We start from the raw sequence: 23,213 nt of genomic DNA, 5'->3' as shown, positions 1-23,213 counted from the left end.
ATTATCTCCGATGTGCAACTTAGAGTCCGGTATGGTACCGGAAGCTGATGAAGAGAAAGGGGCGGGGTTGAGGTGGTGGGACGAGGAAGTATATTTGGAGTACTGAAGAATATAGAAGTAGAGGATAAAAAGATAAATAAAGTTTGTGTAAAGTATTCAAGAGTTGTTGCAGTCAAAAAGATAGAGAATGAGAGTTTTTTGGCATTTGAATGGCTTTTGATTGAAGAGAGAGAAAACGGGTATGGAGCTTGTAGAAATCGATGTCAGAGTCACCCACCGATTGTGCGTTGTAGAGTACGAAGATACGCGGCAAGGGAGGTTCCCTTTTCAGAATAACGAACAGAGGTAAAGAAAGAGTTTGATACTGATGAAATGTAACATAATTTATGCTCTCCTGGCCACTTCCCGCCCAATAAGATCAGTCTTCACCCATAACCACCGAACACCCAAAGACACTGTTCTCGTTGGCCTCATCTTTCTCAAATGATACATACCCATCATAACACATTTTCTCAAATGGATTTTCTTCCAATCCACAACGGTCTCTTTCTTCACCACTGATGTAATTACTCACTACCCCAAAACCTATAACTGGTAGTATATCCAGTCTTTCTCCCCCCTCCATGTCACCGTTTTGCCCGAGAGACCCCAACCCTAATGTACCCGTATAACTAACAGCAGGCCGTCCGTCTACACCTAAACTCCCGGTCGGTTTGAGACATTCGAACCATTCTTCTGATTGAGAAACCAAATCTCCAGAAAATTGCGAGTATTTAGATATGCATTTTTTGAACAAGGCGTTGCCTTTCCCTGCCGACGGGCCGGTGAAGGATTCCCGAATCCCGTAAAGTTTTGTCTCTTTCTCGAAATCTATGACTGAGGAACTATATTCGTGTCTTTTGTCAACGGGGAATGTTTCTTTCCCTTTTCCTTTTGAGTCTTTTGGAAATTCATCTTTTTCGGCCGCGTTGTTAACACCATCAATACCCCCCAAACAGAATATCACTCTCTCCAGACCCGTCCAATTTCCAATAGGACTTAACGCTAAACCAGAATCTCCTAAGATCCTGTGTCCCACTCCGGGGAGATCGAGATCAAAAGCCAAATATCTGATTTCTTTATCAATCTCAGACCCCGTTAACAAATCTAACACATCATCGACTGGAAAATGGAGAGTTTCCGCGAATATGCCTGCTTTCAAATCTTTGGGCTCGTTTCCATTCCAGTTAGTGTTATGTTTGAAATAATGATCTTCTACATGTGAAGTGAAGTACAATATGTCAACTGAGGGATTGATGTAAAATCCTCGAGTAATCTCATAATTGCCATCAATGAGAAGACCATTTTCATCAAGATATTCATCATCAAACAGATCCTCACCTAGATAACGAGGCTCGTTACCCATGATGCGGTATTTGAGAAGCGCTATTGCTCGTGAGCTAGAACATGTGTGCAAAAGAGGGGGGATTCGAGAGAGGGGGGTAATGTTAATGCTCCCCGCGTTTCCTCGATGTGGCGAAATTGATGTATCTAGATTCTCGGGAGGTATCCAGTGAGTCAAAATAGGAATGGTACGAGGGTGTAGAGCTGCGAAAGACCAGATTTCTGACTGAATTTCCACTGGTAAGAGTGGAAATTGATGAAATTTGGGGACTGTTAATGACAGATCTGTATCCGCAGATTCGGTGATGGACTTTTGAAGACGTAGATCTTGCATAGAACGGCATTGATAGCATTTGCTAAATGGAAAACTGTTACAAGTAACTTCGGGCACGGAGGGATGCCTGAATCCACGTCCAAATCCGGGTCGGTAAGATGAGATATTTGTCAAGCCTCTTGCGCCAATCCGTGTCCTATCACAAGCGCGTTGGTGACAACCACCCCTTCTTCGACTGTACGTCTTGCTAACTATTGGCATGATGGAACGATGAAGGGAGATGAAATCGTTTGGTGGGGTAGAGGTATTTATATCATACATAGTACTGAGAGATAAGCGAGCGGCACGGACGACACATGACTTTCACGTGTGTGTTACGTGTACTTAATTCCAGAGCAAGACTCTGGTGGCTCCATCACCTTTGTCTGTCCAACCAGGAGTCATGTTCAAAGACCATGGTTTGACTGGTAATTTCGCTTTGCCTTGACGTAACATTTGATACATGTAATCGGAGCTCGAGACATAAAATGTTTACTTCGCAGTGAAATCGAAGCAGCGAAAGCCAAACTGTATCTTTCATCATTAATCATACATGTCTTGATATAGTTCTAAATCCCCAGCTCATCATTCAATAAGAGTATTTTTCCAGATCAAATCATTTTCCATCAACGCCTCCCTCTCCTTTTCGATAACAAATACAGAATGAAATCTACAGTGTACAGAAGGTAACCACTCCCGCATACATATACAAACGAGGGACCGAATCTTGTAAACTACATACACCAAGAAAATTGTCATACTCTCGATAAGTCATGAATACTCTTGTAGTTCAATAATAGCGGCCGCTACTAATATCTACTCGACTGATTGACGTAGTTTCAGTACAGCAAGTCTAATGTCGCTTCTGGGTTCCCTCGCCAGGTTCTTCTTTTGCCATTTTGACCAACTTCTTTTTCCTCTTTTTATTGTCTTATTCAATTTGCTTCTCTTTTGGACTGACTAATTTTTGAATGAGTATGGTTGTTGAGCTTTGGCTCATGGTAACGGTTCAGTCGGGACGAATAGAATTAACCGAGATGGAGTTAGCTCAAAAAATAGTGGATCATCTTCTGATTTAGCGAAGCTTGAAATTATGCCGACTAAGCATATTGTAAACGCATGGATCCATGGGCCAGATTATAAGATTTGCTCTCTGATCCAGTAGAACTGATGAGAATAACTATTGCGTTCCACTTGAGTATTCATATCCTTTCTTGGAAATAATTTACCGCTGGAAATATATACGTTGCTCTAGTCACAACAAACAGAGAATGATTTTGGGAAGTGAAGAGTCACTTCGAATATTTGACCGGAGGTCACTAATCTGGCTTTCGGAACTGCAGGCATTGGACTGTTGTTACTATGCGTGGATTTCGAGATTTCAAGATACAGTTTCTGTGCCAAAGTCTTGTAAAAGAGTCAATGTCTTATATCCCCACCCATGTCAGACTGTCTAGAGTCTTACAGAAGGAGATGGCGAGGATCCCAGTAGGGATCGCGCAAGCGACCGGTATCAAAAGTGGCTCTGGAGGTCGTTTTTGACTGCAGCAACAACATTCTAGTCATTATTGGTAGCAAATATCTCCTGACGATGTCGATCGCTGGTAGTATTCGATGCCTCTGGCTTCTTCAATTTCTTGTATGATCTGGCACTCTTTGAAAACATTGCTTGGCTCCTCACTGCTCAGATTCATCTGGATACGGTATTTTGCCAGTCACCAATTTTCACAAAATAGCATGAGAATGGCTAGGAAGTTCATAGCAACAAACAAAACATCTCTAATAATCAATCCTGTTCTATACTAAACCTCGGAAACTTGCACTTAATTTTAACCAATCCGAATCATCCCATATTGTTATCCATAGATTTCCACAACACTTTTCATATCCAATTATGCCTTCGCTTCCTTCCTCATATAATCAAGGTTTCATCCATACAAGATAGATTGTCGTAGTCTGCGTTGCCCTTCCATTCCCTGCCTAGTCACTCACAAACATCCCACCATTCCATCCATAAGTGTAGCTCAATCTCCTTCCCATGCTCCTTGCAAGTTGAAAAGGGATCTTAGCCGTACTACCCGGAGAATGCGGCTCATGTACCTGTATGCCATGTCTTCCTTCATATTCTTCAGTCGAAGGAGGAGTGAATTCACATGCCAAGCCATCAAGCTTGTGTACGCTAAAGCCCATTGCTCCCATAGCGTACTTGAACTCGGTCCAAGGTAGATCCCCTGGAATGTTACTCTCAGAAGGTTGGAAAAAGAGAACTTTAAACACTTTCAGAGCTCTCGCTTTGAGCTTGTAGATTCGTTCTTTGGGCTTGAATGTCAGTGCCTCTGAGGTATCTTCAACAATGCTCGCAGAGGAGGTAGGTTCTCCGCCGGTTTTTGGCTTGATTTTCTCTCGAGGAGCAACAAAGCTGGATATTAGCTCATCAGTAGAGAACTGCGGCATGGTAGGAGCTTGGAAACTTTTAGGAAAGACTCTTGTTGGTCTGGTTGGCGCAATCCAATCAGGTGTCCTCTCTACAGTCCGAATATTGGTAAATATATGGCCAACACTCTTATTCAAAGTTCTGCGGGAGACTCGGCGATATTCGAAATCCAGCTTCGTCCAAAAATAGTCTAACCTTCCCTCAGCACTTTGCATTGCCTCCGTAATCTTCTTGATTCGCCGCTGGTCACATGGATAGAGGGACCTTCCATCAGTAGGGTCTCCTAGCGCTTTCAATGACTCAAAAGCGAATGTTAAATAATGCTGTGTCCTTTGTAATTCTGAACACCGGTCTCGCAAGTCATTTTTGAGCCAGTTCTTGTGTGTTTCCATGTCTATTGGAAACCTGTTGCCCATGGTAGATAAAGATCTAGCTCATGTCCAAATCGAATAATTAGTCCCAGATCAGAAAGTACTAGGGATACCCACGGTGTGATTTTCACCTTTAATTCGAGATCCTGTTCAATCATGTGCTCGATCTCATCCATGATTGCAGATAAACTTAGGGACGTCTTTTTTTCTGGAGAAAATATTGTCTCGAAAAGCTAAATCATAAGATCTTCGCTCTTAGAATATCCTCTGCCAAATCTTTGAGTAACTTCTCCGCAACTAGAAATTTCCGATCCTCGATGTAACTCATCGCGAAAAGGCAAGGAAGCTGGAAGTCCCTGAGTCAAGTTACTCCTAGATCCCGCTTGTATGAATTTGAGCACGCTCTTAAAGCTCAACAACTTCTTTAGAAACTCTTCTGGTAGACAACTTTCCGGATGAATAAAAGCGGAATATTTGCCCTGAAGCATAGCTAGGCGCTCGCTCGAGTTGTTTGCTTATGATATCTCAGCTCATTATGTCAAAACATGCATCCATTACCACACGCCGAGTGACACCTTCCCAGAATTCTGGCGTGCTTACAAATGAATCAGCTCTGCCCTCATCATCTAGTACTCTCTCTAGTCTATGGTCACTTGCTTCCATCATAGCATCAGCGAAGATACCGGGGTCCTCCCTCAAATCGTGGATGTAATCTTCCGCACTAAGTCGCTTGGCAGTGACTACAGCTCGCAGACGATTGAAATCCAGCTCGGAGGGCAATCGATATGGCGTCTCCATGGCTATTGAAGCTATCGTTGTATTATCGGAAGTTTTCACCAGTAGCGGTGGCTCTGGTTCAACAGGAAGCATCCATATTGTGGCAATTTCAATGTCCTGGAGAAGCGCCTGACACCAATTCACAAGGAACAAATAAAGAGTGTACTGGATTTCAAGAATCAGTAAACCCTCATATGGCAAATATTGGAACCCTGCCAGGATCCTTTCCTTCATCTTTTTGTCTGTCCACTTAACTAGCCGTCCATAAGTTTCCGCCGATTCTCCTTCGAGCAGTAAATTATGATCCTTCAAAAACTTTAAGGATAAAAAACCACCGACAACACCCAAGTCTGATACCCTGAGATCTGCGTTCGCATAGAGATGAGAAGGATTGCGACCTCGAGAATTGATCAGTAGGAGCATAGACTTCACCTTAGTGAGATCTTCGACGTTCAGGTGTGGATGTAGAAAATCACTTCGATGACTCAGGATTTCAGAGTTCGATTGCATAGAAGAAGTCGGATCTTTGTCAGGGTTCATCTGCCATCGAAAAAGTTGTGTGTAGTCTGCGTGATGTGTTTCAGATAGTTCAATATCACAATCCTGCAATATTTTACGTCGCTGCGCGTTTGATTTTTTGGTCCACCGTCGCCGAAGAGCTTCCTCTATGCAGTCAATGATGCGACGCAGTACTCGGTAATTATCTAGAATTACTTCTGATAGTCTTCGAGCTGGGTCATTTATCTCTGTGAATTTTACTTCGCAGCTCAAAGGGTTCAGAGATTTGAGGCGCTCGGCTTCTTCGATCCTGTTGGTGATATCGACCATGACGTTGATCTGAAATGTGGCTGCGTGTGGATAGGGAGGTTGTAGAATCGATTTGTTGTCTTTCAGGACAAAAGTACTGTTGGAATAGAAGTTCTCGAAAACGTCAAGAAGACAACTGACTTTGGTCTTGTATAGTTTTTTATTAGTATTAAATGAACGGATGAAAGTACAAGTAATTGAATCTAAATTATCACAATGTTTGATGTCATAAAAACCATAAAAAGCAGCACTGATGATGGGGTTCTCGAGACTTAGCACTTCGCTAGCTACTATGGTTCCTTCATAGTCACACATGATTCATGTCCTGACAGAGAAACTAATTTAAATTATTATTGAAATGTGGCTAAGATGCATGTTTGGAATCATTACAAGTGGCTGTTCTTCTGATAAGTTGATTGGAGATTCAAAGATTGATGAAGGCTTTGTAGCTGCTGTAGTATTCAATTAGCATAGATTATATAAATCGTAACAGTAAAACTGCTATTGAATTTCGAGATCCAGATGTGATGATCAAAGCCAAGAAAGTAATATTATGATCCATACATAATGACCAAGAATGTACTACTTCTCTATGATCTGATGAGAATATTGACTTGTTAATATATAGATGTAAGTTTAAAAGCTCAGAGTGAGTAGTCCTTGGTTCCAGTGTAGAGAGTGAATATCTTGTTCTTCTACAACAACTTATGGGCAAAGAATTAGATTAACACCTTTGAGAGAAAAAGATATTAAAAAAAACATGAAGAGTTCGCAACAGTTTATAGTCAGTCCAGCATGGGCATATTCATTCAGTCATCATGAGGTCATATCTGAAGATAATCCCATAAAGCATTCAGAATCCCCAAGGGCTCAGGAGTTGGGGAAATACAATAACATAATGCTTTCTACCCCAAGCAAACATGCTGCAGGATCAAGAAACAATACAGTGTCGTGGAAAAAACTTGATGGTTCATTGCCGGTAAAATTATCAAGTGATGGAAGAAGATCAGTTTGATCCCTCTAGACACTTGACAGGGTAATATTCTTTCCTCATACCAATGTGAAGATACTCTTCTAATCAGAACATGCATCATGCAATTCATTCCATAAATTCCTCAAAATTATCTAGTTTTATCGAAATCCAAAATGATGGATTTTGTGTTCTTCACAAGACATATAGCTCATGATTATATACACAAGTATGCCCAAAGATAGATTAGACGACAATAGAATGGGTTACTAAAGCTTTATTAAATTAGTAAGAATGCCTCCATGGAGGCTTCTATTAAGTCATTCTATCCAAAAGATCTCAGCACCAAATCATTGAAAAAACAAGTCACAAAAAGTTACACAAACAAATAAGTAACTTGAGAGCTGAGCGCAAAATATATGCGAGAGTGTTTTTCTAACACCCCCAAAATATACAATACCCAAGATCACTCCATCGGTGTTGCTATTTTCCACTAGGAGATTAGAAGATTACGACGAATAGCTAATTGCAATATAATATGAACATGTTTCCCAATCGTCACCTTAACATCATTTTATCCCGCTGGCATTCACGAGCGGCATATATTACAAATTCAAACGCGAAAACCACTGCATCTAGCAAGCACAGCTGATTCCACAAACAAAAACATACAAAGCAGCAGAAATATCACTCATCATACCGTTTGAACATACGTATCACCAGTCTTCACCCAAGGTACATCCCCAAACAAACCACACCATCTCATCCCATCTCATCTCGTCCCATGATCACTTCCCACCCATTCCCCAACCCATACCACACATATTCACCCCGCCACCGCCTTCCTCCATACAAATACCCGAACCACATCACTTTTCTCGTCAACACATAAAATCGGCTGTATAGCCGTGTTGGCAAGTCCCAGTCCCTGTAGTACCTTGACCTGGAGCCCTGGCCCGGTGACCGTCAAGATCGTGTGGTAAGCCACAGCTCACGTGGAGTAGAGAAATATAGCGCGTGGTTGATTTAATTATCTTTTTGGACTTTTTGGACTTTTTGAGCCATGATGTTTGATTTTTGAAACTGCCCAATTTTGATAGGTGATGACGTCGTGTACTGGGTAGATAGAAAGGTAAAATTTCGACGTTTTTAGTCTGTGTACTAGGTATTTCGCGACTTGTTTGTGATCTCACTCAAAAAAAAAATTCCAATGTTTCATAAATTTGTTGATCCATTAAAGAATTGTTTCTCGTAATACTTTCAGTTTATTTTTTCTTTTCCCAAACTTTCATTCAGCCAATTCTCTAATGCATTGCCGTTTCCAATAATCTGGATTTCCGCCTTCTTATTTAGCATCAACATGACTTGAATCTCTCTTCTCCATTCGTTTTCATCTCCGCCCGGTTGACAAACATCTCTTTGCAGCATCTTCACTGCGAGTCGTCTGTCGCGTTCCGATAACTTTAGTAAGCCCTCGTTCTCTTTTCCTCCTTGCATCATGTCCTTACTTTTAAGTCCTAGCCAACGCATCGAGGGGACGGATAGATTTTCGTTTTCATGTGCGAGTGCGACAGAGCCATGTTTGTACGTGGACATAATGCCTAGACCGTCAGGATCAAAGTCCACCAAAGCATATATCGGTATTATTGGATAATGCTTCGCCAAATAGTGGAGAAACTGTCGACTTTGTATATCAGGATAACCTTTTGCCTGTTATGATTAGGCCCTGTGCAATATTACAGAAGAAGTACTCCGAAATACATACTGTAAGTAATATCCCTCTCCCCGCATTGCAATATTCCCAATATCGCTTTTCTGCCAATGTGCGAAACGTCGCCTATTTGCAGTCAGTGATATTGTAAGCTCGCATTAAAGTGTGCCCAACCTCTTTCTCAATTACCAGTATCCATTTAACCTGCGAGAGGTCCATCTCTTCTATTTCGTTTACCCATGGTACTAGTTGTGACTGCAAAACTAGTGAGAAGGTATGACACAAAGAGAGTCCTTAGGAGCAAACATCTGCTGCTGATGAATAATCCATTATGAACTGATTCTTTCTCTTCATAGTAAACCAGCCTGTAACTAATCCTTTGGCAGCGGCCATCTGCGAAGTGCGAGTTAGCCAAGAATTGACGCTGTTGCGGCGAGGAGTTCACTGACCACATTCAGAGCGTCGCGCTTCAGTCCAAGAGTACACGCGATGTCATCTACGAAACGATCGACAATTGCTTGTTTCGTAAAAAGCTCCGGGTCTCGATAATACATGTCCCTAATGATGCATTGTCAGTCTGAAACGGACATCAGTGCCAAGTGATGATAGTATACCTCTTGCTGATGATATTTCCAGTGACAAGCGCCTCATGAGAGAGCTCCAGAATCCGTAGCAACGCAACTATATTGATATTAGTAAGGGTTGTCAAACAGAGACATCAGATCTACCAAATTTCCACGCCTCTCGAGGCGAGGAACTGGGAAACTGCACAACCCTTGAACCAAAAACTTCTTTGCTCCCTGGAATTACATTTTTCGTGCCCAGACTTCGAGATTTTAAATGGATGGAAAATTGGTTCCTTCTTCCGATAATACAATCGGTCATGGCCTCGCAAATTTCTTCGATTTTGCATATGGCAGATCCTGTTTGGTAAGATGGTGTAGAAGTGTTCCTTGGATTCAGACCTTCAATCTTCTCGGGCGTTGATAATGGTGGTGTCAACGGATTGGTATCGTTACTGTGTTTTCCGTGTTGAGATGACGTGGATTTCTGTTCATCACTGTGATCTGTAGAATCTAATTCACTGATTAGTTTATTGGAAGGTAAATCATGTAGCAATTGAGATGATGAAGACGGCGTATCCTTCAGAATATGCTGTAAACGATCAAAGTCCATAGCATTCTTAAATGTAGTTCCGCATCTATCAGCTAGAAGTGCATCCTTATCAACCGTTGATGTTTGAAGAAGATTTTTCACATTATTTTTCAGATGTTCGAATGTTTGAATGTTTGACGTCTGATGTCTAAAATTGGAACATTTGAAGATCCGCGGGGAAGACGGGAGACGAGAAAATGTGGAATACGCTAAAATGGGGTGACCTTTAGCTGCCATTCTTGACCGCCTTAATGGCCCCTGAAATATCTAGGGGTCCACCAAAGCTCGTAACTTTATTAGAATTATACAGTTTATATTTTGACAATCGTATCATATCGGCGTTCCAATTAAACCTTTCTTACTATGGCGAGAACGAAACTTAATCCTATGGGTGACACCGAGACCAAGGCAAAGACGGGCGAAAAAAGATCATTTGAATCTTCGAATACTACGCAGACTACAAAACGGCCAAAGTTACAGGAACGTACAGATTACTCGCGATGGCGTTTACTCGACGAAAGAGGTAGGCAGACATGGCATTACCTTGAAAATGACGAAGATGCTGCGGAATGGCCTCAAACAACTGCAGACAAGTATTTCTTAGGATTGCCAACAGTATGGAAATTGTACCTTGCTATAACACCATTGCTAACGGTATGGACAGGGTTTACCGGATCAACCAAAAGCTCAGAGTCCTCTTGATTCCGTCAATAATTGCCTCGAATTCTTTCAACAACTCCAGCTTCCCCCAGGCAATTGGGCATGTGAATATGGTGGACCAATGTTTCTGCTTCCCGGCTTGGTTATCACTTGGACTGTCACCGAAACTCCAATCCCGGATCATATTGCGACAGAAATAAAAAATTATCTATTTGCGCGAGCACATCCAGATGATGGGGGATGGGGGCTACACATTGAGGCAGAGAGTAGCGTTTTCGGGACTGCCATGAACTATACTGTTCTCCGTTTAGTCGGAGTCAGCGAAGAGGACGAACGAATGGTTAAGGCTAGAGGAACATTACACAAGCTTGGTGGTGCTAAGAATGGACCGCATTGGGCTAAGTTTTGGCTGAGCGTACTCGGTGTTTGTCAATGGGATATAGTCAATCCCGTGCCGCCAGAGTTTTGGTTGTTACCTAACTGGGTACCTTTCCATCCTTGGAGATGGTGGATTCACATGCGCCAAGTTTATGCACCCATGTCATTCATCTGGTCGAAGAAGTTTGCATATAAAACGACACCCATTGTTGAGCAGTTACGACAAGAGCTTTTTGTCGAACCATATACAGCTATCGATTGGGCAGGAAACCGAAACAGCATTCATCCGGGAGACAATTATCATCCCAAATCATGGCTCCTAAACACAGCAAATTGGTTTCTCGTCAATATCTACAACCCATATCTCCGGACTGATGCTTTGGCAAAGCAAGCCGAAGATTGGGTATTCAAACTGATTCAAATGGAAGATAAGAATACCGATTTTTCCAATCTCGGGCCTGTTAATGGACCCATGAACTTCCTTGCGTGCTATATTCGAGAGGGTCCTAATGCGTATTCGGTACAACGACATCGAGAACGAATGGCTGACTTTATGTGGGTCAAGGACGAAGGTATGCTGATGAATGGAACAAATGGAGTACAATGCTGGGATACGGCATTTTTAATTCAAGCCGTGATGGATGCTGGTTTGGCTGAAGATCCAAGATGGAGACCTATGTTGACTAAAGCGCTCGAGTTCCTTGAGGATCAACAAATTCGAGAGAATGTCGACGATCAAGATATTTGCTATCGTCAACAACGAAAAGGAGCATGGGGCTTCAGTAACAAAGATCAAGGATATGCTGTCAGTGACTGCATCTCCGAAGCTTTGAAAGCCGTTTTACTTCTACAACGAACGCCTGGTTATCCAACTTTGCTGGAAGACCAACGAATTTTTGATGCCGTTGATACTCTTCTCACATACCAGAATAAATCCGGTGGCTGTGCATCTTATGAGCCAACTCGAGGTTCAGAAGCCTTGGAAATGTTAAATGCAGCTGAGGTATTCGGTAGAATCATGATCGAATACGATTACCCCGAGTGCACAACCGCTGTAGTCACAGCATTATCATTGTTCTCAAAATACTATCCGGATTATCGCGCATCCGAAATCAAAGCTTTCAAGGGTAGAGCTATTGAATATATTCGAAGAGCACAATATGCCAATGGTAGCTGGTATGGCAGTTGGGGTATTTGTTTCACATATGCTGGAATGTTTGCTCTGGAAAGTCTTGCAAGTATTGGAGAAACCTACGAGAATAGCGAGCATGTCAGAAAAGGATGTGACTTTTTCATTTCCAAGCAAAGAAGTGATGGTGGATGGTCGGAAAGCTATAAGGTATGTAGCCTCTCACTTATGATTACAAATAGTTCTAACATCTCTTCAGTCCTGTGAGCAAGCAGAATATATTGAGCATCCATCTGGTTCTCAAGTTGTACAGACAGCTTGGGCATGTATCGCTTTGATTGAGGCCAACTACCCAGATCGTGCACCAATCGAAAGGGGATTGAAGCTTATCATGAGCCGGCAACAAGCTAATGGAGAATGGCTCCAAGAGGCCATTGAGGGTGTTTTCAATAAGAGTTGCATGATCTCATATCCTAATTATAAATTCATCTTTCCAATGAAAGCATTGGGATTATTCGCCAAGAAATATGGAGATGTCAAACTTTTGTAATGACGGAGGGGGGGGGAGACGATCTAATTCAGGTTTTGGAGTGGCATAATGACTAGATAATAGCTATTGTAATAACACCTAAATACCCGTGGACTTACTTACATCATACTTGACGAGGTAGGTGATATATCTTTTAGTGAATACTCACATATAGGTCGATAGAAACTAGCTATATGTAATAATACCTACCTAGATAACCTTAACGCTAGACGACCAAGCTCCGATCTAGCTTCGGTACTAAATCATACCCCGCCAATGTGAATATTTACCATTCTTCAATTGGTCCAGTTGGGTGGCTTGTATGCTCCACATAGCGCCGCACTACAGGCTACCGACGAGGCTGCAGATTGAACTATCGAACTTTCCAGTTCAATCAATTACCAACAGATCAAATCTATAAATGAATTCATCTCCCCCGTTTCTTCTCCAAAAGTTTTCTCATCATTCTCGAACATCCAGATTAAATAATTCCACGACAAATCAAAATAAACTCATAATCTCAAATATTATCAAATACACAAACACATCATGTCAACCCAAGCAGCTCTCGGCGCTGCCGCCATCGACAAGAAAGATTACCCCGCGGCCATCGAATACTTAACCAAAGCCATCGCCGAAAGTCCTACTTCTCCAAACTACCTCATTTCCAGATCTATAGCGCACCAACGTGCTAAGAATTACGAAGCGGCACTCGCAGATGCCGATGCCGCCGTCCATGCAGCTATCGCTCGTTCTCGACGCGAACTCATCGGTACCGCTCACTTTCGTCGCGCAGTTGCTCTGCATGGTCTAGGCAGATATGGAGATGCAAGATTATGTCTGGCTTGGTGCATGCAAAAAAATCCGAAAGAAAAGGCTTTGACTATGTGGCAAGCAAAGGTCAAGATGGATTACGATAACGCAGGTGGTGAGGACGCGGAATGTAACAAGTGCACTGTGAAGGAAGTTCCTAATAAGCAGGCTGCTGTCAAGCCGCAAGTAAAAGATTCTAAGGGCAAAGGTGTGGAGGGTTCCTCGAATGCTCCGTCATCCGCTCCTGCAGTAACTGCAAAGGAAAATATTAGACAAGAGTACGGACATCTGCTTTCGAAGTTATAAAATGAGGAACTAATAGATTCTGCAGGTGGATTCAATCCAACTCGAAGGTCACAATCACTATTTATGCTAAGGGCGTCGCAAAAGATACTGCACAAATTAATATCGAAGAAGGACAGGTATGAGATTATCTACGAGCTTCCAAATTTACAGCAACTAACATGTCATAGGTTGAAGTTTCATTCCCAGTCGGACAAACTGGCAACACATACGATTTCACTGCTTCACCACTTTTCGCTCAAATCGATCCCTCGCAGAGCAAGTTCAACATCACTCCTTTCAAAATCGAGATTGAATTATATAAGACAAAGCAAGGCCTTAAGTGGTCTAAACTAGAAGGAAGTGAGCCTATCATCACTGCATCCACGGAAGAAAAGAAGTCCGAAATCCCCGCTGCAGTCTTAAATCCCTCCACCGAAAAGGCTCCCTCTTACCCAACGTCCTCTCGCAATGGTCCAAAGGATTGGGATGCCCTCGCCTCATCTGCTCTTAAATCCGAAAAGAAAGAAGGAGCAAAGGATACAGGCGGAGATAGTGATGGGGAAGGTGGTGATCCCATGGATTCTTTCTTCAAAAAGCTTTATAAAGATGCGGATCCAGATACTAAGAGAGCTATGATGAAGAGTTTCCAAGAAAGTAATGGCACTGCTCTGAGTACTAATTGGTCGGATGTTAAGAAAGCTCCTGTCAAGATTCAACCTCCCGAGGGCGTTGAGGCTAAGAAGTGGTAGATGGAGAAGATGGAGGACTACGATATTATGAAAAAATATGGGAGGAAAAGTCGATGGAGCATTATATTATGCTGGGGAGTTTAGGAGGAAAGTGTCTTAATATGACATGGCTGGCGTTTGGGTACTCATGAATGAAAGATCTATCCAATTAAATCCTTCGGCACTTGAAATGTTTCATAATATCCTAAAAATTGAAGTGTTTTCATAGATAGCGTGGAGTTGATAAGTAATACTTATTTTCTAATTCATTAAAGAGATATTATCGTACACAATTATCTACATCCGTACTTGTGGGAGAACTTCTTTACATATATTAAAACAATAATCATCATTACTTTGCCCCTATACAAAGTCTCTAGATACTCACAAGCCATTCAAATCTTGATATAAAAGAGTCTCGAAATCCTGCGAAAGAGAATGACGCTCGACTACATGATACTGTTATACTTATTCCATTGCATTTTTGGAATAGTAAGCAATGTATCTGAAAGAAAATATTATATAAATGGGAGTTCTGCGTATTGGGTGCTGTGATTGGAGAGTGTGGAGTGTGGAGTGTGGATTATGGATTTTCTTGGGGAGAGGGAGAAGGAGGGATGAAGAAGAAGAGGAAGAGAAGGAGAGACCAAGGTTGTCTTTTTCTGGGGGATGCATGTGCTGTGCTGAGTATATTATGTCCAGTGCGGACAAGAAACTAGATTTACCATGATAGAAGAGGAGAATTCGCTTGGAATTTACTTGTTTGATAGGTGAAATTAAGATACAGTTTGAGATTGTTTGGATTAATACTAGTTTGATGTTTCTTGAATGATATCTAGTCACAGAAAAATAATTTAATCACAATGCAATTGGCTACCATTATGTTATGCCAACCATATCCCTAAGGGCTTGAAAACCAATCTTACGATACATTATACCCCTATTGAGACTAACTCCTTCCTCTGTCACAATAATAATGAAGATCTGATAAGAGGTTAAACTACTAACTCTTGAAAAGCTTGTTGCACCAACTCTGTATGAAGAGTAACTGAAAATTCTAGCTAGCTACCTAGTGAAGCCAAGTGATTGACTAGAAGTAGGGCTGGTAGAATCCGCAAATTTGAGATTATACAGTACGAGGGATGATTTCTCGATGACGGATTTTCTACTTCGCTATCTGGGATTATGAATATATTTTGACAGCTGGGAAAGAACAGGTAAATTGATATCATTTGACTGTTATGTAATCAAAGATACATAATTTTGATCTTTGGAATCTAGATGGAATCAATTTAGTATATTCTCAATATATCTAGTATCATATCGCCGTTAAGAGTGACCAGATAGCACTCATTTAGAGACAGAAGCGTGAAAAGAAATGTGTCGAGTTACGCGATGACTGTTCGCCATAAAAAAGGGGAATCATACCCCGAAGAAAACCAAGATCAGACTTTCATTTACACATCCGTCATGACTTGGATAGATTCCATGAAATAATTTTCGCCTGCCTATTCGTAGCTTGATATACCTTGCACATGCCAGACACTCATTTTGACATCAATTATCGCAGTTGCTCCAAATCCCGTCTAAATAAAGTGGATTCAATGTCATATTGATGGAGAGCTTCCAACATCCGTATGTACCACAGCCAATACAAAATCCGAAGCTAGAGAATTTGATGACCACACTGCACTCCCTCTTACCATTGAAGGCATCTTTGTATTTTCCTGCTTTCCGTGTGGGAAACACAAAAGGATGTAGATTCCTACATTTGCAATTTGACAGCTCGTGAAAGGGAAATATCATCTCAAAGAATATATAGTATATAGTATATAGTAACGAAAGCCTTGAGACAATTAGAACATTGATTGCGGGAACTGATTGAAAATTGATGATGTATGTACTAGAAAATAGACAGCACCTAAACTTACAAATTCATAAGCCGTACTGATACCCATATTCCTTCAGAAAAATCAACGTCTTCTCGTATCATGCTTCCCTTCACACTCTTTGCGAGCGTTTGACTCCTTGTTTACTATGGTCTGCTCAGTTCCCTTATAATTCATACAAATTATGACATGCACATACCTCATCCTTCACCCCCTTCACCGCCTTCAATTCCTGAATCTCCTTCACATCCGCACCTCGAGCCTAAATTCTCATAAGCTCCATCCTCAAGCCCACTAGTAGAGCAAAGAAATAAACACACCTCAACACCCTCCCCAATTCCCTTTCTCTCTTCCACCTCTTCCACTTCCGTCATATCCATATCCATATCCTCACAAATTCCCACTAAAGTATATGCCCCCGAGTCTTCCTCAATCTCTATATCAAGCACCGACTGCACAAGACCAACGTCAATCTCGCTCTCGACAAATCTGACTCTGATCGGCGGCACGAAACGAGGGAGTTCGCGGCTTGGGACGTTGTAGTTGCATTTGTAACTCCTCTCGTCTGCAGCTATACAATTAGTTATGTTCATACCGGCGAAGGGAAGATAGGGAAGTGAGAAGTTCCACACACCGTTAAGCCCATCCTCTCTGGTAAAAAGACCGAGAGTATTTCTCTCAAAATCACTTCAACGTTCCGGAACTTGCTCTTTTACTTCTTTTATTTCCTCCTTCGACTTTGATATCTTCCCAAAATATCTTTTCACTGTCTGATTGTATTGCCAGATTCTCCCTACCAGTATACTTCGCTTTCTAATCCCAATTTCCAATCCCCTCACCGACTTGAAACTCTCCACTCCCATCTTCTTCCCACGAATCTTCATCCAATAATAAAAGCCTCGTCGCACTCAAAGTCGTAATACCACCTTGCAGACGCATGGTATGCATGTACAGCAGCTACAGCTCTCAGTTGATCGAAAACAATATGCAGATTAGCATCGCGGCACAACATTCACCTTAGTTCTAGTTTCAGACTCTTTTCTGCTATTATTTTAGCGACTGCTAAATCTGACAAGCTCGGAATTATATCGTAGATGTAAGTCGTAGGCGAGATACATGACGATATCTTACGGGGGCCAAGAGCTAAACCTGGTTAGGAATGGGGATATGTGGTGCTGCTTGACGCTTCACTGAACTCTGGGACGAGATGGGGTTTCCGCTGTGTCGCGCACCTGAATATGTCATGATAAAGTGATGGTGCAAGGAGAAAGGGAAAAGATGCGCCAATGTGCTATACTATTGTTTAGTGCAAGCAATAAAGAGGAACAAAAAAGTGGGAGATTAGATGACTCGCAAGACTGGAGAGAAAGCATATGCAGGGTTTTGGAAAGCAACATAGTAGTGCCCACACAAACCGAATGAAGGAACTATGAAGAATGAATAATATAGCATGTACGATAAGGCTGGTGATGGCTCGTGAAGCCCTACCTACAGAAAAATAGGTTACAATCTCGCGATGATTCGAGGGATTATTTTTATGGAAAATTGTCACTGTCTCCGATCGGTCCTATTCTGTAGATTGAGGGGCCCCGGATTCGCACTTGTACCGACATATGTAAAGAGATGTCACTGGATATGATTGGTGATTTACGAGTTGTAGGCGAAGCCAAGATATAAATGCAGTACAACATCGTAATTATGATATATTATTGGGTAGTATTTGACTGTTATACAAGGACAATCAATCTTGTCTATCTTTACTGTGCGCTCGTCCATTTTCGATTTCAGGGGTGGATGATTTCTTCTCGCCCTTGATCTCGATGACTTTCATGTCAAGATTGACGCGGAACTTTTTTCCTCTCCACATTACTGTCGTTCCACCAAGACATGCCCATGTCCAAATAGGTAAGGCAAGGATTTCTCTGCCGAGCCATGCAGATGCCCATTCTTTAAAGGGTCTTCTGCATCTCGTCTGTGGAGGTCGTGCAAAGGAAGGCGTATTTGCATCCAGCTCAATAGATGCACCAGAATGAAGGTGAGCATAGACGAACCAATCAAGGGTCATCCACGCGGCAACATTTGATAACCAAACCAAGGCAAAAGCAAGCCATGTCTGAGGTACACTTAAGTTTTCATGAAACCAAGGTAGTGTTGTGATTGCGAAAGAGCCATAGGCTGAGCATAAAAGGGGTTCAACACCAGGCTCAACAAATGTGGCCAGTGTAACGGTCCATTTTCGAACTCTGAGCCAACGTACTCGGCGTGCGATGTATTCTCGAACTGACATACCAGCCATTGGTTGTATAGCCAAGTCACCAGGAACCAAACCATGTTTGTGCCACCTTTCTCCAGCCTCCTCTTCCGGTACCTGCTTTCGCCATAACAAGTCTCCAATTAGATGATCTTCGCAAATATTTCCCGAGAAAAGTCTATCCTGGAGAATAATCAGGAGAAGATGAGGTGAGGTAGTTTAGATGAGACCGCCTGAACATATTCGACTTGCCAACAATGCATGGCGCAACTGACACCGTATTGATTGCAGTGTAGAACTTAGCGTGCGAAGACGCCATAAAGGATTCTTCAAAACGTCCACCACCAATTCTTGCGCCTGCATCGAAATTAGACTCGTTCTTCGGAACATTTGTAATATTAGAGGCCATTGAATTTGTAGACGTAATTTGTTGCCCGGCTGTGAGAAGTTGTTCAGTCTCCCCACCTGTGCTGGTTCCAACTGTATCTACAACCAATGGTAACAAGTGGACAAATTTATATGGTGTGATCCTTGTGCCATCTGCCCTCAATCCACAGAGCTTGTCGACCATTCGTCCAGCAGTACCGGTTCCAACCCAGACATTACAATCGAGGATCCACACAATGTCTCCCTTTGCCTCTCTGTATCCGCGACTCATGTTCCGAATCTTGGGATTGGGTCCAAGGTTGCCAATTTCTCCTCCATGGCCGCTCAGGTTGGGATCTTCTTCTTCAATGAAAACTTTGGCATCAAATTCGGGAAAGTCTGCCAGCAGACGTTGAAGAACTGGGAATGCAGGATCTGTGGATGACCCAACACAAAAGTATATTGTTAACTTATTTGTAGGGTATGTCTGTCTGAATGTGGCCGCGAGGCATTCGTATAATTGCGGCTCTAGCCCTTTCACTGGTCGTAAAATCGTGATATGGGGAATGTCATCGCTGTCTAAATTTGGAGAGATGGCAGGCTTGGGAACGGAAGAGTAGTAACGAAACCTTCAAGAAAAGATATGTTAGATTACGATGAGGCTACAGCAGTATGAAGTGGAAATCTTACAATTGAGTAGAGCCTATCGCTTGTACGAGTAGAATGAAGAAATACCAAGTCCAACATGCCAAGGCTATGATGTATATCAAAGTTTCCTTTTCCATTTCAAGACGCGGGACAGTTACCAGAACTGGATTCAACGGCAAGAGCTTTCGAGGGTAGAATGAATTCCTCCGCCCAATTCCATCGATGACAGTACGAATAAGAATGAGTACTTATGGTTCCACTCTAGTCAGGTCGGTATTATGGGTTTATATGGAAAGACATGGAAATCGAGTCTCAAGCCAAAAATAAAACTGTTCCATGCTTTCTTCGCGCTCGTACCGACAGATATTGATTGAATCGTGAAGATTACGTAATATTCAATTATGCGTTTATGTATCGGATACGTATGCGTGGAGTGAATAGAGTAGAGCAGCTCGAGAGCAGGAGCTTGGATCAAGCGGCACTTACCGATCAAAGATTTAGTGCCGACTTCAAAAACTCGAAATTTCTTCCACATTGAAAAAATTATTTTTTATTTCTTCAACAACATCACCACAACCATTTTTCAAGAATTTCATCGACCACAACATCTTCTCCCACCAGAAGGAGAAGAGTTTTGGTAATTTGTAAGTTGTCTATCCGTTCGTTCTTCTTTTTTTGGTCCGGAATATACCATCTAGACAGCTCAATTCAATTTGACTGTCATGCAATGCGGTGATGACTCAATTCGATGCTTAGAGTGACGGCTCTGACTTTGTTCGTCCTCTCTGTACGCTCAATTCTCTTCGGAGAAGACTACAACGGTATCTGAGCATTGCAAACATTTATATATACTTGATTCAATTGGCGCAAACATTTTACCCAGCGGTCACTAACCATTGATTCATAATAGGAAATCGCAATGACCTCACGATAGCCTCATCTTTCTATCATGGCAGACACAAATGTAGTGACTCCGGCTGTTGCTCCGATTGAGGCCACAACTCCCACAAAACCAAAACATGTTGGACCTAGACCGCCCTCTAAGTTCCAGCAATTGAACAAACTTTACGGGCTTCCTGCTCCCATTCGAACATTTCCTCTTCCTACTCTCATACCCCACAATCCACTTTCACTTTTCCATATTCTTTATGTTTGGTTGTCACAGACAATCAATCGTCCTTCGTCACATTTTGATACCCTTTATCAAGGATGGTTCTCACCTGAAACGCGATCCGTTCATATAACAGACTTTCGGTCTATAAGAGGTCTCTGGGAGCAAGGTTTCTATGGGAAGGGAAGTCTGAGTCGCAGTGAACCGAGTTGGCTGACGCGAGAGAAAAAGCGACGGGGCGTTTCAAAGGCGATTGCAAGCGAGGATGTCACAAGAAAACGTCGTGCCGATCGTCAACAAACCAAGTGGGAGCGGGCGAGAAAAGAAAGAGAAGCTATTGATCAAACTTTATTAGCAGAAGCACAGGCAAAGGAATTATCCCAATCCAACATTGTTGTTCCATCTGAAGAGGACATTGTAGTCGAAGTTGACAATCTCCCCGCTTCTGCTGAGTCAAATCCGAAAGTAGCAATTGCCGAAATATCTTTTCCGCATTGCTCAGATAACAAAGATGATGTTAGTGTTGACTAGCATCACATTACCGGAGGCGCCCACTGGACCAATGCAGCTGCTTGCCCTACCCAACTCATCTATTGAGGTCGTAAGACTCAGCCGCCAAAGAGCCATTGTCTCGAGTGCAGTGAATGCCGATGAGGTTGCGTCTTCAAATATCGCGTCATTCATCGCACCTACCGGACCCGTGAGCATTCTTGCACTGCCAAACTCTCTCGTAGAACTTAATCTTTTGAGACGTCAAGACAATACGAATTTGTTGTTCTCACCAACGATTACCACGATTGTGGAAAAACAAGTATCTAAGTCTAATGTACCTTCAGCTCCGGTGGGTCCTCGGGAATTGCTAGCTCTCCCAAACTCCACAACTGATGCTTCCGCAACCTTTGATGAATTAAATCCTGGCATCGAAGATGAGACCTCGAAAGAACACCTTAGTCGCTCAACATATATTGGGGTTGATGGCAGTCCAATTACAACACAAGAAAAAGTTATACCCCTTGACAGTTCAACGCCCATCGCCACTAGCGTTGAAGTCAATGTAATTGATGCTCCGCTGACACCAGCCTCCACTGTTTCTGTTCAGAACAGCGCATCTGATGGCGATGTACCTGAGAATAGTTCATCTACATCTGTATCAGACCGCCAGAAGAGTGTTCAATTTTCCCCAACCGTAGAACAAACCACCTTCTTGCCATCGCAACCACCAAGTCCTGAGCGTGCTGTGACTAGTACCGAAGAGAAGCCAGAGACGATCTCTGAACTGGTTATGGATGAGAATATGGTGATTGAAGATCAAGAACACTTTCAATTAACCATGGAAGAGGCGTTCTTTCTCTCATACGGATTAGGAGCACTGACTGTTCTTGATCCCGTCACCAAATTCGCACTTTCAAATCAAGATTTGTTTTCATTATTCAGAAAATCGTCTTACTTCCCACCAACTTCAAACCCGAGTCTATCAACGGATGATCCATTCCTCGTGAATTACGTTGTTTATCATCATTTCCGTTCTTTGGGCTGGGTCGTGCGTGGTGGAACAAAATTCTCGGTTGATTATCTACTTTATAATCGTGGTCCAGTTTTTAGTCATGCTGAATTCGCTGTTCTGATCCTCCCATCATACAGTGATCCTTACTGGTCCAGTGGTCCATTCTTGCAGAATTATGTGAAAGGCAAACAGGAGAGAAGCTGGCCATGGATGCATTGCATCAATCGAGTCATTACACAGGTTAAGAAGACTTTGATTTTGGTTTACGTGGATATACCCGCACCTGTCGATGGAAACATTAAGGCGAATAGCGTTGATGAATTACTTGGGAAATACAAAGTGAGGGAAGTTGTCCTCAAACGTTGGTCACCCAATCGTAGTCGGGACTAGAGGTATACAAAACTCATACATATGTATCATTAAAAAAAAATTAAAATATTACATCCTCAAAGATCACATTTATTGTTTTATGACTACAATCTGCACGACCATAATCCTGCCCTTCGTGATCACATGGTATAACGATCGCCACCATGATCCAGACCACAACGACAACAGTAAGTAGGTAGCTCTTTCAGATAAGTAGAAACGTTACATTCATGTCTATCTATTCCTATCGCTTTACATGAATCTACCTAATGAACGTACGTTGAAAGTGGGGTAAGGTTAGTGATCGTCGTTGTACCCCTCGATTTATGACTTTTCAAACCAATGATTGTAAAGTTTGCGTTGCAGTGCATGTCATTACCGGTCAACGTGCGTTTCTTGACCAAGTAGTTTGCGCTGGATGGGGAAAGAGTGCCGATTTAGACTTCGGGATTTTACTTTTCTGTGCCTAGGTATGTTATGTACTATTCCATGATAAGATCGAAAAATATATAAACCTTTTCCTGCATGCAATCTTTTGCTTCGGTACATTCGTGATAAATAGTGAATACGATTTCTTTGTTCCATGTCAGTTAGAACAACAAATGAATGGCTTCAATAAAAATTACTCTCGC

At 42.3% G+C, this 23,213-nt stretch overlaps 9 protein-coding genes across 9 annotated transcripts; 3 read left to right on the top strand and 6 right to left on the bottom strand.

Moving 5' to 3' along the window:
* Positions 1–418: 418 nt before the first annotated feature.
* On the bottom strand, positions 419–1,918 carry EAF02_007204 (uncharacterized protein; the record flags this gene model as incomplete). The annotated part of the gene is made up of 1 exon (XM_038903252.1): positions 419–1,918. One exon carries the CDS (start codon positions 1,916–1,918, stop codon positions 419–421), a length of 1,500 nt encoding a protein of 499 aa, XP_038756731.1.
* A 1,758-nt stretch (positions 1,919–3,676) lies between these two features.
* EAF02_007203 (uncharacterized protein) lies at positions 3,677–4,546 on the bottom strand (the record flags this gene model as incomplete). Its single annotated transcript, XM_038903251.1, has 1 exon — positions 3,677–4,546. One exon carries the CDS (start codon positions 4,544–4,546, stop codon positions 3,677–3,679), a length of 870 nt encoding a protein of 289 aa, XP_038756730.1.
* Positions 4,547–4,734: 188 nt separating this feature from the next.
* On the bottom strand, positions 4,735–6,106 carry EAF02_007202 (uncharacterized protein; the record flags this gene model as incomplete). The annotated part of the gene is made up of 2 exons (XM_038903250.1): positions 4,735–5,015; positions 5,065–6,106. The coding sequence occupies 2 exons, from the start codon at positions 6,104–6,106 to the stop codon at positions 4,735–4,737; spliced, it is 1,323 nt and encodes a 440-aa protein (XP_038756729.1).
* Positions 6,107–8,315: 2,209 nt separating this feature from the next.
* Positions 8,316–10,158, bottom strand: EAF02_007201 (uncharacterized protein; the record flags this gene model as incomplete). Its single annotated transcript, XM_038903249.1, has 7 exons — positions 8,316–8,765; positions 8,821–8,892; positions 8,941–9,021; positions 9,073–9,159; positions 9,216–9,324; positions 9,381–9,447; positions 9,495–10,158. 7 exons carry the CDS (start codon positions 10,156–10,158, stop codon positions 8,316–8,318), a joined length of 1,530 nt encoding a protein of 509 aa, XP_038756728.1.
* Positions 10,159–10,250: 92 nt separating this feature from the next.
* Positions 10,251–12,729, top strand: EAF02_007200 (uncharacterized protein). The gene is made up of 3 exons (XM_038903248.1): positions 10,251–10,536; positions 10,586–12,298; positions 12,348–12,729. Exons 1-3 carry the CDS (start codon positions 10,285–10,287, stop codon positions 12,636–12,638), a joined length of 2,256 nt encoding a protein of 751 aa, XP_038756727.1. The 5' UTR covers positions 10,251–10,284; the 3' UTR covers positions 12,639–12,729.
* Positions 12,730–13,038: 309 nt separating this feature from the next.
* Positions 13,039–14,710, top strand: EAF02_007199 (uncharacterized protein). Its single transcript, XM_038903247.1, has 3 exons — positions 13,039–13,708; positions 13,762–13,852; positions 13,904–14,710. Exons 1-3 carry the CDS (start codon positions 13,167–13,169, stop codon positions 14,462–14,464), a joined length of 1,194 nt encoding a protein of 397 aa, XP_038756726.1. The 5' UTR covers positions 13,039–13,166; the 3' UTR covers positions 14,465–14,710.
* Positions 14,711–16,416: 1,706 nt separating this feature from the next.
* EAF02_007198 (uncharacterized protein) lies at positions 16,417–16,925 on the bottom strand (the record flags this gene model as incomplete). The annotated part of the gene is made up of 3 exons (XM_038903246.1): positions 16,417–16,470; positions 16,532–16,594; positions 16,653–16,925. 3 exons carry the CDS (start codon positions 16,923–16,925, stop codon positions 16,417–16,419), a joined length of 390 nt encoding a protein of 129 aa, XP_038756725.1.
* A 1,148-nt stretch (positions 16,926–18,073) lies between these two features.
* EAF02_007197 (uncharacterized protein) lies at positions 18,074–19,734 on the bottom strand (the record flags this gene model as incomplete). The annotated part of the gene is made up of 3 exons (XM_038903245.1): positions 18,074–18,761; positions 18,859–19,578; positions 19,640–19,734. 3 exons carry the CDS (start codon positions 19,732–19,734, stop codon positions 18,074–18,076), a joined length of 1,503 nt encoding a protein of 500 aa, XP_038756724.1.
* An 812-nt stretch (positions 19,735–20,546) lies between these two features.
* On the top strand, positions 20,547–22,602 carry EAF02_007196 (uncharacterized protein; the record flags this gene model as incomplete). The annotated part of the gene is made up of 2 exons (XM_038903244.1): positions 20,547–21,173; positions 21,220–22,602. The coding sequence occupies 2 exons, from the start codon at positions 20,547–20,549 to the stop codon at positions 22,600–22,602; spliced, it is 2,010 nt and encodes a 669-aa protein (XP_038756723.1).
* Positions 22,603–23,213: the final 611 nt, after the last annotated feature.

The sequence above is a fragment of the Botrytis sinoallii genome (assembly GCF_014898435.1).
Source record: "Botrytis sinoallii strain Bc 23 chromosome Unknown BSIN_012, whole genome shotgun sequence".
Taxonomy (NCBI): Eukaryota; Fungi; Ascomycota; class Leotiomycetes; order Helotiales; family Sclerotiniaceae; genus Botrytis; species Botrytis sinoallii.
Note: the sequence above shows the minus strand (reverse complement) of the source record. Positions and strands in the feature narration are given on the sequence as shown.

What these genes read in the sequence shown, in the direction of transcription:
- EAF02_007200 (XM_038903248.1), top strand. Translation starts at nt 10,285, where the DNA reads ATGGCGAGAACGAAACTTAATCCTATGGGTGACACCGAGACCAAGGCA. An exon ending in ATTTCTTAGGATTGCCAACA is followed by an intron (nt 10,537 to 10,585) that starts GTATGGAAATTG and finishes CGGTATGGACAG; the next exon opens with GGTTTACCGGATCAACCAAA. An exon ending in GATGGTCGGAAAGCTATAAG is followed by an intron (nt 12,299 to 12,347) that starts GTATGTAGCCTC and finishes ACATCTCTTCAG; the next exon opens with TCCTGTGAGCAAGCAGAATA.
- EAF02_007199 (XM_038903247.1), top strand. Translation starts at nt 13,167, where the DNA reads ATGTCAACCCAAGCAGCTCTCGGCGCTGCCGCCATCGACAAGAAAGAT. An exon ending in AAGGAAAATATTAGACAAGA is followed by an intron (nt 13,709 to 13,761) that starts GTACGGACATCT and finishes TAGATTCTGCAG; the next exon opens with GTGGATTCAATCCAACTCGA. An exon ending in TTAATATCGAAGAAGGACAG is followed by an intron (nt 13,853 to 13,903) that starts GTATGAGATTAT and finishes AACATGTCATAG; the next exon opens with GTTGAAGTTTCATTCCCAGT.